General features: G+C 36.5%; 2 protein-coding genes across 4 annotated transcripts in view; one reads left to right on the top strand and one right to left on the bottom strand.

Moving 5' to 3' along the window:
• The window catches only part of parp8 (poly (ADP-ribose) polymerase family, member 8), a 38,038-nt gene extending 28,464 nt beyond the window's left edge, over positions 1-9,574 (top strand). For both annotated transcript variants that reach the window (XM_060882754.1, XM_060882753.1), the window contains 12 exons: positions 1,589-1,681; positions 1,780-1,905; positions 1,983-2,048; positions 2,154-2,221; positions 2,682-2,730; positions 4,163-4,275; positions 5,467-5,539; positions 5,666-5,735; positions 5,820-5,893; positions 5,983-6,052; positions 6,154-6,238; positions 7,873-9,574. In XM_060882754.1, the coding sequence (XP_060738737.1) occupies positions 1,589-1,681; positions 1,780-1,905; positions 1,983-2,048; positions 2,154-2,221; positions 2,682-2,730; positions 4,163-4,275; positions 5,467-5,539; positions 5,666-5,735; positions 5,820-5,893; positions 5,983-6,052; positions 6,154-6,238; positions 7,873-7,975 (990 nt within the window). In that variant the 3' untranslated portion in view covers positions 7,976-9,574. The remainder of the gene's footprint in view (positions 1-1,588; positions 1,682-1,779; positions 1,906-1,982; positions 2,049-2,153; positions 2,222-2,681; positions 2,731-4,162; positions 4,276-5,466; positions 5,540-5,665; positions 5,736-5,819; positions 5,894-5,982; positions 6,053-6,153; positions 6,239-7,872) is intronic.
• A 1,542-nt stretch (positions 9,575-11,116) lies between these two features.
• On the bottom strand, positions 11,117-14,706 carry si:dkey-3h3.3 (uncharacterized protein LOC100144568 homolog). Of its 2 annotated transcripts, none has more exons than XM_060883157.1 (4): positions 14,295-14,517; positions 12,887-13,858; positions 11,574-11,791; positions 11,117-11,459 (listed from the first exon to the last, which is right to left on the bottom strand). In XM_060883157.1, exons 1-4 carry the CDS (start codon positions 14,358-14,360, stop codon positions 11,390-11,392), a joined length of 1,326 nt encoding a protein of 441 aa, XP_060739140.1. In that variant the 5' UTR covers positions 14,361-14,517; the 3' UTR covers positions 11,117-11,389. The 2 variants fall into 2 exon arrangements, with proteins under 2 accessions (XP_060739140.1, XP_060739141.1); XM_060883158.1 differs by lacking the exon at positions 14,295-14,517 and adding an exon at positions 14,635-14,706 and having other exon boundaries at positions 11,120-11,459.
• Between the last annotated feature and the right edge of the window lie 539 nt (positions 14,707-15,245).

Here is a 15,245-nt window from a genome sequence, read left to right as displayed (position 1 = left end):
TAATATTGTAAAAAGAAATATTCTGGCATTGATAAAGACAAAGCCAGAGCATGAATATAAATAGACAATATTTATATTACACTCAGGAAGGGAAATCCATGCTTTTCAACTGGTATCTTTTGCACTACTGATCTCATATGTTATTTGAGCATATTTTGAGACATGTTTGACATGCACTAGATGGCCAGAAGTTCCATCACACCAATAGTTGTTAGCACAAATTTGTCTACAATATCTTTGTATGTTGTAGCATTAAGATTTTCCTTCTCTGGAACTTAAAGGTGGGGTCTCCGTTGTTTGAGAAATGCTTCAGAAAACTGTGTTGCGCCGCCAAACAAAACAAAAACAAAACTAACGTGTAGCCAATGAGCAGAAAGGGGCGTGGCTTGTCAATATGGGCAGAGAGAGTGTTCAGTGTGCATGTGTGACATTAGCAGAAAGCGGTTTTAACATTGACAAGGAGGATAAAAACAAAGAAAGAAAGCGAAGAAAGGCTTACGATAAGGCAGGACCCGTGTTAATATAGGATCAGCTTTCCCGCACTGGAGAGAACTTCCGCGTAAAACGGAGCTAAACCTTTCACTGTACAACACACAGTACTACAAAAACACCCTTGGTCAGCTGTCCCAACAGGTTCCACCATAATACCTGTCTGGGTTATGCTTGGGTTATAATACTTGTCTGGTGTATGTGTGGGGCTGCGCTATCAAAACAGGGGTGGGACCCATTTGGGTTAGGGGCGTGTTTTTTTGGTGATTTCAAATGTCAACATTGGCTTTCAAACAACGGAGACCCCACCTTTAATGGCCCAAGCCTCCTTAATCATGACAATGTTTCTGTGAATAAAGGTTTACCAAGGTTGATGTGAAAGAAATTGTGTGTGCCGAGCCCTGGCCTCAACCCGGTTGAACGTTGACTGAGCACCAGGCTATCTTACATGACATCACTGCGTGACCTCAGTAATGCTCTTAGACTAACAGCTCAAATCCCCTCATCCACACTCCAAAATCTAGCGAAAAACTTTCAGAGAATAGTGAAGGATGTTCTAACACTAAAGAGGGGACCAACTCAGTGTTAATGCTCATGGTTTCAGACTGGGCAGATATGGGTGTGATAGTCAGGCACCTACATGCTATTGACCATATAGTGTAGAACAATAAATGTAAGCACCATAAAAATTTTTTCTGGTAGCCAAGGTTGTCTTTCAGGGTGACCCTTTTAGAGTCTGTGTATAATCCTACCAGCTGGAGGTAAAATTAGCTTTATGAAAAAACCATTTCAGAGATCCTCCCTTGTGTGGGATTTGTCCATATGTCACATCACTGCACAGAATTGCAGTTGGAGTTCTAGTGTCTGATTCTCCAAATCAGTCCTGGAATGACAGCAAGTTGTGAGAATTACATGTTTGGTCAGAGTTTGTTTGGTTTTGTTCTTACATTATTTTGCACGTCTGCAGTTTTTAACAGAATGATTTAGGTTGTACTTTTCTTTACATTCTCTGTTTTGTCCAGATCAGTGTTGCTTAAGACTTTTGTTTATATGTAACTACAATTTTACTAATGACATTCTGTTGTGTATGTTTCTGCAGCCCACAGTGTGTGAGAGAGAGTTGTGTGTCTTCGCCTTCCAAACATTAGGAGTCATGAATGAGGCTGCTGATGAGATCGCCACAGGTGCCCAGGTACGCATACACAATTATTGTTTTATTAGAGCAGCATATCTCACCTTGCTTCCAGGGTTTTTTCCTGATCTTTTTGTATGGTTTAAAACAAACCACAGGTTGTTGACTTGCTGGTCTCCATGTGTCGCTCTGCATTGGAATCACCGAGAAAAGTAGTCATTTTTGAGCCATATCCCTCTGTAGTAGATCCCAGTGACCCTCAGTCCTTGGCCTTCAACCCAAGGGTATGATAAACATGACAATACATTGGAAGTTACAATACAATGTGTTATTTCAAAATTAACGCTATGCTTTCTCTTAGAAAAAAGACTATGATCGAGTAATGAGGGCTCTCGATAGCCTCACATCTATAAGAGAAATGACCCAGGTATTGCTGATAATATGGATCAAATGCACCAAGATGTGTGTTTCGCTATGTATAATTATTTATGCATCGGGAATTGTGTCAAAAGATAAAATTTGTGTTAAACAGGCACCATATTTGGAGATAAAAAAGCAGATGGACAGAATTGACCCCCTGGCTCACCCACTGTTGCAATGGTAGGAAACGTCTTTCCATACCCATTCAATTAATTTAGGTTTGCTTAGGTTACTTCATTGGTAATGTTAGCATCAGTGTCTTGGGGGAGTTTGGTCATTTGTAGTCACAATGGTTATTTTAGATCCCAGATAGCAAATAAGTGATGATTCATTGCACTTCCTAAATCTACCACCTTTACCTGGCCCACATACTGCCATTGATTGAGGGAGCTAGATTCATCTGAACTCGACATTCAGAAGAACGAAGCTGAAATTCTTTAGAAGAATTTTTTTTGGTTCATGGGTCTTTGTTCATGCAGATTCCATGCGGTGGTTTACACTTTTAGATACTTGCAATCAAAAAGTGTCCCTTACATGCCTATACTCAAGCATGTGTGGCCTGAAATCGCTTGCTATCTGGGATATATGATGTATGCATGAATTAATGTTTTAAAAAAACTAAGAAATGTGTTGTTCACAGGGTCATATCTAGTAACAGGTCTCACATAGTGAAGCTACCAGTGACCAGAGTAAGTCATTTTAATTTCTTTACTGACTGAACACTTGAAACGTAAGCAGAATGTGTTTAATTTAAGGCTCTATAGGAGTCCCAGAGGCACAAAAACTCGCGTTTCAATTTTTGTTTTTTAGAAGTGGTTAAAGTTATGAAATATGCTTGTAATTAATAATTTATTTTGCAACACCAGAGCTTTGCTTTCGTTTAGGAAACTGAGAGCAACATTAGTATAAGGGTTATAGCTCTTTAGAATGAAACAGCTCATACACACTCAGTACTGGTTGCATTGAAATGTACAACAGATATAAAACGTCTTCATAGCATGTATACAAAATGAAAAACAATCAGAAAGGGAAAAAGGAAAAATAAAAACTTACAATGAACTTGAATGCATAAACATTGTGCACACCCAAAAATTAATACTTTGTTGAAGCACCATTTGATTTTATTACACCACTCAGTCTTTTGGGGTAAGAGTCCATCAGTGTGGCATTTCTTGGCAATATTTTCTCACTCTTTCTTGCAAAAACATTTTAGAGCCATCACATTGTGCTGCTCTAGGATGCTTCAGGTCACCCTGCAGATATAGCTCTGGCTATATCATTTAAAAACTTTAATCTTCTTTTAGTTAATCCATTCCATTTTTGCACCAATCATACCCTTTGGACTTATGGAATAACTACACCTTTTGGTATTAGTCTCATCAGACCATAACATATCTTGCCATGTGGTTTGGGGTGATTTAGTTGAGCTTGGGTGTTTTTGTGAGAAAGTTCTCTCCTCCCTATCGTACATGTGAAGTATACAGGAGACTGTTGTCAACATTCAGAGAGTAATCAGTACTTCTCAGATATTACTGTGGCTCCTTTAATGTTGCCATAGGTCTCTTGGCAGCCTTCGTGGTAAGTTTTTGTCTTGTTTTTTCATACATTTTGGAGGGGTGTCCTGTTCTTGGTGATGTCACTGTCATGCTCCATTTTCTCTATTCATTCATGAAGGCATTTATGGTGTTTCATGGTACATTTAATGTTTTGGAATTGCTTTTATACCCCTTTTCTGATCAATGTCTGTCAACAAATGAGATAATATGCATGCTTCGTAAGCTCGTTTTGCGGAATATGACTTTAGACTTCAGAAGTAAAGAAGATAAGATAATGAGAAAAATCCTAAAGAAACAGCTGATCTGTATTTAGAGTTCATCAGAATCATTTTATGGACAGCTGTAATTATTTTTGAACATGAATGTTATTGCTTTATTCTGAACACAAAAGGATATTGAAAGTCTGTTTTCCTATTTCACTAAAATAAAAACATGCCATTTTAATGTATACTTTTTATATCCCGTGTAACTTATGCCAGGGTCAGGACTAGTGCTGCCTGGATCCTATGTAGAGAGACAGATTAAAGCTTTGTGTCTCTTGTGAATGTTCTTTCACTCCCAACAGCAACTCAAGTTTATGCACACCCCACACCAGTTCCTCTTACTCAGCAGCCCACCGGCCAAAGAATCCAACTTCAGAGCTGCCAAAGGCCATTTTGGGAGCACCTTCGCTTTCCAGTAAGTTCCAGCATATACTTAATATCACAGATATTATTGTGCTTATTAAAAGTCCGCCTATAATAATAAAGATTGTGCAGAAGTGTTATTATTTCTCTTTTACTACAGGAAATTAACAGCGATTTCAAACGTTTACTATTAATGAACAGCATACCATACGCTTTATAATTAAATTACATTTTTCGTAACATCTGCGAAACAAGTTAGTTCCTGTTATCACTTATGTTACAAGTCTTCAAGCCTGAAGATTCTCCTATCGCAGTAAATCTACTGAATGTTGCACTTAGACTGGCCTATTATTGTCAGACAAGTTTGTGCCAATTCATAGACATAATTTAGCGCATCAATTTAAACATGTGCTTGAGCATACTGATTAAACTTGCTTAGCATTTGGAACTACAGTAATACCTCGTGCATAATTTTCATTGAACCTAACTAATTTTAATTCGCGACCCATACTACAATTTTTTCTTAAATATTTTAATGTGCATATGTATTTTTGTTCTCTCTCTCTCTTCCTTTCTTGTAGTTAGCACACATACATTTTTACAATTTATTATTCCTCTGTATGTCTTTATGTAATTTTAAATTGATTGAATATCTGTACCCTCTACGTACAGTACTTACAGTACATATTTTCTTTATTTTATTGAATTTGTACCTTTGTTATATGACTTCTATGACATATGAAGTTTACCTAGTTTACCTTCCTGACACTGACAAAGAAACGTCAGTCAATAAGTTTACAGTCCCAATTAGTATACTGTAGGGGTAACATTAGTATACCGTATTGTAAATGTGCTAGTGTGGCAAATAGCCATGAGGCAATAATGTTCTCTATTTTTATGTTAACCATTTATTTTTTTAAGGGTACTGTATTAAGCTAACTTTTAAATGAAATTAAAGTGCTTTGGGAGCACGATTTGGACCATATTTACTGGGTTAAACTCTAGAAATGAGCATTTTTAGTGACTCATACCAAACATTCACGATTCCTCCTGATCCATGATGGGTTCTGAAACCTAACCTCGCGAATGTTCAAGGTATTACTGTATATGTTTGCTTACTTCCACCTAACTAAAATGTTTTACGGATATTATCGATTTACATAAATAAACGTATACACAAGCTTAAGAGTATTTAAGTGTAAATGAATTGGTTGTTAATTCACATTGTAATGATCTGTTCTAGTGGATCCCACATAGAGAACTGGCACTCCATTTTGAGGAATGGTTTGGTTGTGGCCTCTAAGACAAAACTCCAGGTATAAACCACTAAAGCACAAGCTCACAAGCTCTTCTATATATCTGTGATTAATGTGTTTAAAGGCAGGCTGTGTAGATAAGCATGTTAGAGTTTTTTTATTCGGCCCATTTTGTTTTACCTGCAGCTCCATGGCGCCATCTATGGGAGTGGAATTTATCTCAGCCCACTGTCCAGCATATCCTTCGGCTACTCAGGTCTGAAAAAGTGTTTTAACCCAGTGTTGTGTTTAGCGATAGTAATCTTTACATATGTTCATGTGACAAATTTGCTTGTTAAAGGGATAAACAAAAAGCAGCAGAAAATTGCATCAAAAGACGAAACTGCTACAAACAAGACCAACATTCATCTGCAGGTATGAACAGATCGTAGGATTTAACATGTTTTCACAGATTTTACTGCAAACTCATCCAGACAAACAACACATACGTTTATTCATTGCAGTCGCAGAAAAAAGGTCAGCAGCCACAGTTTCTGCAGAGTCGCAATCTGAAATGCATAGCCTTATGTGAAGGTACAGTATACATGTGCACTATATTACAATGCCAGTTCATAACAATTGCCTTAAATATTATGACATTAATGCCTTTATATCTTTAACATTCACATTTTCAGTTATTACTTCGCCGGACCTTCACAAGCATGGCGACATCTGGGTAGTCCCAAACACCGATCATGTCTGCACACGATTTTTCTTTGTGTAAGTTTATTTTCTACAAACAAATCTTATAGTCGTGCCACGTAATGTCTTTAAGTAAATTAGCAGGTTGTACTACAGTAAATTCAGAAAAGCCTTTTCATTATTTATCCGCATAAAGCGGAATCTTCATTGTATTGTTTTTGTTGCTTAATCCTTATAATTAAGAAAAAAAAAAAAAAAGTCAAGACAGTTTATTCATCTTAAGTAAAAAATAAAATATGCAGAGGACTTGCAGAGATCTAAAGAACAAAATGCAGAATTTGTGTCCGCAATGCACTCACTCACTCATTTTCTACCGCTTATCCGAACTACCTCGGGTCACGGGGAGCCTGTGCCTATCTCAGGCGTCATCTGGCATCAAGGCAGGATACACCCTGGATGGAGTGCCAACCCATCGCAGGGCACACACACACTCTCATTCACTCACGCAATCACACACTACGGACAATTTTCCAGAGATGCCAATCAACCTACCATGCATGTCTTTGGACCGGGGGAGGAAACCGGAGTACCCGGAGGAAACCCCCAAGGCACGGGGAGAACATGCAAACTTCACACACACAAGGTGGAGGCGGGATTCGAACCCAAAACCCTGGAGGTGTGAGGCGAACGTGCTAACCACTAAGCCACCGTGCCCCCTGTCCGCAATGCAATTTACTTGCAATTTAATTGAAATGTACATTAAACTACATTCCTCAGACAAACCTGAACTAAATGTCAAATATCTCATTACATTTCTATTCAGTCATAGTTCTTTACAGATTTTGGGGTTATGGCTGAGGTTACATACAGTAGCTTCACTAAAGGCTGGTTCAGATCTTAGTTTTCGTTTAATCCAACAAGCATTTGCTGTTTATATGCTGGTCCAATGTGGACTGCAGCACATTTGTAACTTTCACTTTCACACGAAACTTTGCCAATGACTGTGAGAATCAATTCCATGTTCTTTAGCAGACATGCTGTGTTGATGCAGTAACCTGTAACTTATGACCAGACATAATTTTTATAATTGACATTAATCAATTCTTTGCAGAATTGTTGCTTAGATAATTGTGACTGGATAACGAGTAACTTCAAATTCTGCTTTGTTTTCAAAGTACGCAACTTAACATTTACTTCTGTCACTTTATAGCATGCACGCAATAATATTTGTATTTTGACTTCAAATCCAGCATCTCATTGTTTTTCAGTAAATCTAATTATTTGTTATGTCAGTGTAAGAACTGCAGTTCACAATTTTCCACTAAAACCTATTCCAATAATCTAATTATTAACCAATGTAACTTTATGAACTAAAGAATAATGTTTTACTTTTTATAATTGTGAAACATCCACAAACAAACTGATTCTTTACAGGTATAAGCAACAGTCCCCTTGCCTTCTACTTCTTTTCTTTCTTCTTGCATTAGATTAGAACAATCAAACAAACAAGTAAAACAGAAAAACCCAGTGCCTTGTCATGTTCTAGAAAAATCAGGAAACTTACTGAATGTTACAAAGTGCAGACTCCTGAGACTTCTTACATAAATCTAATACAAACATTACATTTCATATAATCTTATTAATTTTATTAGTGTTGTAATTACTGAAATCTGTCTTTTTTTTTTTTTTTGTCCTTGTTCTTCTTTGACTAGCTATGAGGATGGACAGGTGGGGGACACAAGCATCAACACGCAGGACCCCAGCATCCATCGAGAGATCTTACGAGTCATCGGCAACCAAACAGCCACAGGATGAACGACTCCAAAAGCAATACCGCTGCCTAAAACTGCCCTCCTGACTCAGAGCTGGATATTTGAGCATAGGAGGTTTTATCGTAGGTATTTTATTAACACAAGACAAGAGAGAAAATATCTACAAAATCAGTGAGAGTTACCCATTTACACAGTATTTACACTGGTTAATCACACTCTGTACATTTGCCAGGTTTATGAATAAAATATTCATTTTTAAAGTTTGTGGTATGTCTCTCGGTTCAGCCGACGATTTTTTTTTTAAGTTAAGAAAGAAAAGATCGTTCTTTCTGTAACATTTTAAGACTTCTGTCTGATGTTATTTGGCCTTTGTGGTTATACACCATTCTGCATTGTTTACTAAGAATTGGACTTTTAAAAGTACAACTTTGTACTTACCGAAGGTGTTGATATGCACTTTATTTTTTCTTAATGTATGGTTTTAGTTCCAACTTTATTATATTAAAATGCCTTCAAAGACGGTAGGTTGCGTATTGACTTCGGTGATGGTGAGCAGAGCAGAGACGTTAAGAGCTGAAAGGTTGCTGTGTTTACAAATCCCATGTTCCTGAGCTACATGAGTTATTACATGCTACCTGGAAGTAGCTGCTGGTTTACAGTTTCCAAATAGAAGTCACAGTTTATTCTCTCTGATTCCACTGCGACTTTTTTCTTTTTTCAACCCGATGACTGTGACATTAGGTTGCCATTTTGGTATGATTATCATGAAAAGATGAGGTATTTAATATATATTTGAATGACACTGATGGGAAAACAAAATGCATGTGGCTTTCCTTACATTTTCAGTCAGTTTGTGTTCTTAGATATGTTAATAGCATTTTTATACAAGACAAACTGGCGCCCAGTTACAAAATGTATTTAAATATTTCAGTATATCATTTTGTAGAGGTGATTTAAGATGGAATAAAAGCTCGCAGTGTATTTATGCATTATGGGATCGAAATGAGAGCGACCTCCACAATTACTCTTATTTCTCTGAGGCATTGAGTTCAAACGTTGCTAACAGAAGATCGATGATAAATAAATAAAAAAGCATCTTTCACTGATTCTTGATTAAATTCTACATTGACCCAATCAAAATAAAGTGGTACAAAGGCAATCATTTTATAACATTTGTATAAATATATAAAATGATAGATTTTGTGAGCTTTGGATCTGGACTCATGCTATCTATGTTCAGATGTAAAATAATACATAAGCAGGCTACTACAGTATCTTAGTCTTAAAGTCAAATGACCCCCGGATAACAATTGTTCAAAAAATTCCAAACCGTTGAAAATGGTTTCTTAACAAAGTGTGCTCAGTGTTTTGCTTGTATGGTTTTGTATATTCCACAGAACTCTCATGCCACTTAGCATTTGGTGCCTTACAGTGAAGGATTATTGGGAAACATATAACAAAACTGTACATACTGTAAATACTGCCAGAACAACACGGAGTCCAACTATTTTCTGTATTCAGTTTTTACTTTTTTCTTTAGTTTGGGAACAGATCGAGCTTTGGGTCTTTTTACAAGTTCTGGAAACAGTAGCTTATGTACCTGTTTATGTTCAATAAAGTTGAATTTACCTATAAATCCAAATATTTGTCACATCCTTGTTTTCCTTCCACATAATTGCATGTCCCAGTAATTTATCCAACCTTTAAAAGCTTAGTGGGGGCACGGTGGCTTAGTGGTTAACACGTTCGCCTCACACCTCCGGGGTTGGGGGTTCAATTCCCGCCTCCGCCTTGTGTGTGGAGTTTGCATGTTCTCCCCGTGCCTCGGGGGTTTCCTCTCCGGTCCAAAGACATGCATGGTAGGTTGATTGGCATCTCTGGAAAATTGTCTGTAGTGTGTGATTGCGTGAGTGAATGAGAGTGTGTGTGTGCCCTGCGATGGGTTAGCACTCTGTCCAGGGTGTATCCTGCCTTGATGCCCGATGATGCCTGAGATAGGCACAGGCTCCCCGTGACCCGAGGTAGTTCGGATAAGCGGTAGAAAATGAGTGAGTGAGGGAGTAAAAGCTTAGGATTTTCACATGCTTACCCTTTTCCCTCCAAATCACACATGCTTCATAATATTTTCCCCCTAATCATTATTTAACTCTTCAGAGGATTAAAATCTTTTCAGTAGAAGTATAAGAAATTTCAGGCTTCAAATCTGACATGATTTTGTCCCTGTGCACTTTCCATATATGTTGTGCACCATTTCATTACATTCTGCTTGCCACTTAACCTGTTTCCATGAACTTTATACTCTAAGTAAGTAACTAATTAATCTCACCTGATGCTACTTATCTGCTGTTTAGTCAGTGTATTTAAACCCGTTAACTTTCTGAGTTTAACTTTCTATCTTTCTATTATGTTAGGTGTTTTTTAGTCTTGGATTTTTATGTTTTGTTAAATTTTATCGCAGCAGATATCTATTTTCTAGATACTTTTTTAAAAGGTTTTAAGTTTAACTTTAAAAGGTTTTTAAAAAACTTAAAGTTAAAATACTAATCAATACATTAAACCAGTCCAGAGGTCTACTCTTAGTGAGGATGATGAAATGAGAAGTTTATTAACCCTGTTTGTAGACTTTTCTACAGTCAACCAAAGTCTTTTGGTTTTACTTTCCCACTTGCCAATTTATTTAAGCAGTGTTAGTAGTATTATTTTATTTTAAAGATGATTAATTGGCACACTGGGATTTTCATAATATTATATTAGTTGAATTATTTGCCAATCACTTGTTCATTAGCTTCAGTGTCATTAAGAAAAAATACAGCCTATCAGATCACTGGTATGTTTAGCTCAACAGCAACATTAAAAACATTAGAAATTACACTGCCTAAAGCATCAGATTATATAAATATAAAACTTCAAGATTATACCAGATAACTTTCAGTGAAACGAACACATTAGTCTATGTGTCTATGTATAATCAATGATCTGTAAAGAGTTATGGTGTTGGATTATCCCCAAATATCCCTATCCTGTAAAAGCAAGGTAAAGGGAAAAAAAAACACCATATTTGATCTATAAAGAAACTAACAAAGTACATTTCCAAGTTCTGTCCATTTATAACCAGGATTAAATGGTCATGTAACTTCATTATCCTTTCAACATAAACACATACTTCAAAAGTATCAGTCAATGGTTTAATATGCATTGTGAGAGACTGAGGACAATTTGTATTAATTTCACATAAGAAATAATTAATCAACAGTTAGCATTTTAGTAATTATTTAACACATTTACAGTATATATAGTATAGGAATGTGTAGACTTAACATTTTGCTTAAACTGGTGTGCATAAACCTTATACTGTATTTAAATATTCACAAATATGGTTCCACTACCTTTTGGAATAGTGTTGATATTAATTATGCTGGTATTTAAATGGATGCTGAGGCTCAGTCATTATTACGTGTCAATAAATTCCTTTCACTTTCAGCTCCTCTTGGACCCGTTTCAGATAGTCAGGATCTGGGTAACCATAACTAGACACAGAAAGATCACGATGCATGATTATTAAAAAAAATGATATTGCTGTACAAAATACAATACTGTTGTATATCTGATTAAATATCTATAGAGCTTCTGTGTGAACTTACGCAGTAGGCCCACCAGTACAGGATGTCTTGTGATGAATGTCATTCCAGGTGACAACGTTACTCTTGCCCGTGGTTGATGAGCGTCCGACTGTGAAGATTAACCTTTGATCAAATGCTCGTTTAAGGAGTTGAAGAACTTTCTTTCCCTCTGGGCTGTCTGGTAAGTAGGCCAGGCGTACAGCACCATGGTAGGGCTGGCCTGGATTTGGGTGTTCATTCTACATATGTACACATAGAAGAGATCATAAAGTGTTAGTCACACTTAGTTTCCTATTTAAGAGGTGGACATTTTGTAGAATCCTAAATGGACAGTTCAGATATGACAGTAAGGTTCAAAACCCTATGTACAACCTTTCTTAAAGTTCAAAGAACTTTTGAAGGTCAAAGATTTAAATGAATGAATGAAATAAAGTTGTATTTTGGTAGCTTTTAATATTTTCCTCTATTATATTGTTTATACAAACAAGTCTTTTTGTGTTCTGATTTCACAGAAATTCTTTCGTCACAACAACAGAAACAATGGTTTTTAGTAGGTTTGGTAGGTTTAGTAGTTAAAAAAAAGTTATTTGAGTAAGCTGCATGTTGTGAATTTTCTTGTTGCAGGATGCATCTATTTATAATTCTATTTTCTATTGGGATACAATTAAAAAAATAATAATAAAAGACAAATAAGTTAATAAATGCATATATATGCATATACATGAGGACAATAAGGATCTGCAGATACAACAAAATAATCAAACCTACGTGGTTCTATAGCTTGACAGTAGTTCCAGTTACCAACCAAAGTTGATTATTTGATGAAAATTGCATGTCCTAAAGTATTTAATTCCTCTTATACCACAGCAATTTGCTAATGTTAATATTTGATTACTTAAAGGACAAAACACTTTACCTCTTTCAAATTTTTGTTCACTTACTTTATAGCAACGTCTCTCTCTCTCTCTCTCTCTCTCTCTCTCTCTCAGTTAATGAGAAACCACAAATATAGTCTTCTTACAAATATTGAGACTCGAACAAATGTTAAATAAATGTGTCCTCGCAGAGAAAACTTCACCATATAAGTAATTACACATTTTTTATTCTGTTTATGTAGAGCAACCAGTGAAGTCCCTGTGAATTAGTTGTTAATTACAGAAACATCGACATATTAGAATGAAGGCATCAACAAAAACCTTGCAGCCGTCCTTGCTCTCTGAACTGCTGTTATAGAAAACTAGCCAGTGTCTTCTGACTAATTATAATTAAATATTAAACAGTATTTTTATATAATATAAAATGAGTAAATATAAAAAATGATTTGTATTACTCACCCCCTGTAACCCATCTGGAATGACGTAGTGAATGGTGATTGTTCCATATTTTTCATAACCCGGTAGGGAGAATTGATCGTATGTGACTTTCATTTTGCCTTCTGGTTGGGTTCCCTTTAGTGCCCCGTATATAACTCCACATGTAGGGCAGACAGGTTTAATTTTGAAAGCCCTCTTTAAACAGTCTGTACAGAAGGAGTGCTTACATTTCTCCAGTGTCTTCATTTGTGATTGAACCATGTCTTCCAAACAAATAGAACACGTGCCCTCTTTGTCAGGGGTTTTACTCTGTAACACCTGGCTGGAGGCTGTAGCCCTCGTGTCCACAGAGTAGCTGATTTTCCTTGGAGAAGACATTTTAAGAGGGCTTTTCAAGAATTGTTCAAACTTTTCGAGACTAATGAACCTCCCTGTGAGGGTTATTTCATCTGTTTTACTTTGTCCAGTGCTGAGTAGGAGCTCAGGAAACTTTGCAAGCAACGGCTGAAGTTGGTTTGCGTCTAAACAATACGATCTAGTCTGCAGTTCCGTAGCGATCTTCTGATAGAAGGTAACAAAGCGCTCTCTTGCCAAAAGAGCGAGGATTGCTCCATGTCCTGAGTCCTGTGGATGAAATGTCACCTGCTTCTTATAATATTTCACGCTTACCTCAGGTCGTTTTATTTTATTAAGCTCCTCAGAGCATTTTTCTGCAATGTAATTCATAATGACACTGTTGACCTCAACTGGTTCAGCTGGTTCACTGGAAGCTGACTTCATAATGTTTGAGGCGTGCGTAACGACGCTCTCATATTTTTTTCTCTCCTTGCACGTTCCTTGCAATTCCAAATATGTATTTTCAATATCTTTAAAGGTCCCACTGATCTTTAAACGTGATCCTCTTTCCTCTATTTTTACGCCAGTCTTTTTAAGAAGTGTGTGTGGCTCCAAAAAAGTTTCTGGATCGACAAGAAGTGCCAAATTAGTGAATATCTGCAATCAAATGGGGAAATGCAGTTTAGAAAAAAGTAATTAATAAATACATAAATTAAATAAATAAAGAAAGAAAGAAATAGTTAGTTTTTTTTTTTTGTTGCTTTTCTTTAATTTGTAATTCAATTAATTCACCTTCAAATGCTGGACATAAAGCTGAAAGGTTTTAGAATGAAAATAATATTGGAAAATCCTGCAATAAATATCATTATGACATTTGATACACTTTTTTTGTACAGGAAAGAAGATGAATAACTGTTTATTTCTTCTTAGACTACTTTAATTTGTATTGAACACAACCTGTATTTGTTGACTGGTTTAGCAGAAGCAGGTCAACACTGTGTACATTTACAATGCACATAAAGGAATAAACACACACAGTACCTGATGGTTATTCTACACCATAATGAGGTCAAATCTTGGATATAAAACTTACTTCTGGTAAGTATGGCTCAGCCATCACACACGTCGCCGTATAACACTGTACTATTGAACAATACATACAATACAGAACCTGGTTTGTGAGAGTGTTAAATAAACCTGTAACACGCCACAGTGCCGTCTGGGCATTCACTAAATTCCAGGGGTTTCGTAACCACGACGTAAAGTGGGCGTGTTTCCGGAGCTCTTGGAAAAACGCCCTCTTTCAAAAAAAACCCCAAAAAAACAGCATACTACGAAGGATAAAACAGTCATACATGTAGATTTATTTTAGAAAATAAATAAACAACCAATACCTACGGTTAAGGTTAGATTATCAAATAGGCCACGCCTACCCGATGACGCAATATCTGTTACGCTGTTCTGAAATCCCTGGAAATAAGAACCTGCCGTGCGGTCTGAGCAGCGCGCCATTTGTTCTGCGCCTTTCACTTTCGGTTTGCGCAAAAACACCACGAAACTTACCGTAATGTCTGGAATATGAGGACCTGTTAAAGAAAGAGGACAATTCTGCCACTTGGGGTTTTGTTTTGTGAGGTGTTGGGAAGCAGGTTAAGTGTTTTGAAGGATAAAAGTTTAAAAGTGACCAATTTTATTATTACATCTTTGCGGTTCCGCGCTACATATTTAAGGCTGCTTTTTTTTACATGCGCATCTTTTTTGTTGCCAAGCAACGGTAGCGTCGTCAGTGTTGTAGTTACGTTCAGTGATGCGACATTAGTAACGCAAGAAGTAACACTAATCAAACCAAAGAGACTACCATACTGTTACACTACCAATAGTATTTACATAATAAATCTGATCCTCGACTTAGCAAAATTTCACATTCACAAATGTAAATTTTCTGGAAAAAAAAAACAACCCTGTTTCATATCGTTTAAAAAAGAAATGGAACTTTATCAATCAATCAATCAATCAATCAATCAATCAATCAATCAACTTTTAT

Source organism: Tachysurus vachellii, chromosome 12, assembly GCF_030014155.1.
Source record: "Tachysurus vachellii isolate PV-2020 chromosome 12, HZAU_Pvac_v1, whole genome shotgun sequence".
In the NCBI taxonomy this organism is placed as follows: Eukaryota; Metazoa; Chordata; class Actinopteri; order Siluriformes; family Bagridae; genus Tachysurus; species Tachysurus vachellii.
This window is presented reverse-complemented; position numbering and strand designations above follow the sequence as displayed.

Excerpts from the sequence above, each read along its gene's own strand:
- si:dkey-3h3.3 (XM_060883157.1), bottom strand. The coding sequence starts at position 14,360 with ATGTATTGTTCAATAGTACAGTGTTATACGGCGACGTGTGTGATGGCT. Across the intron at positions 13,859-14,294 it reads CTGAGCCATACTTACCAGAA|ATATTCACTAATTTGGCACT; the intron begins GTAAGTTTTATA and ends ATTTGATTGCAG. Across the intron at positions 11,792-12,886 it reads TTCCAGATGGGTTACAGGGG|AATGAACACCCAAATCCAGG; the intron begins GTGAGTAATACA and ends GTACATATGTAG.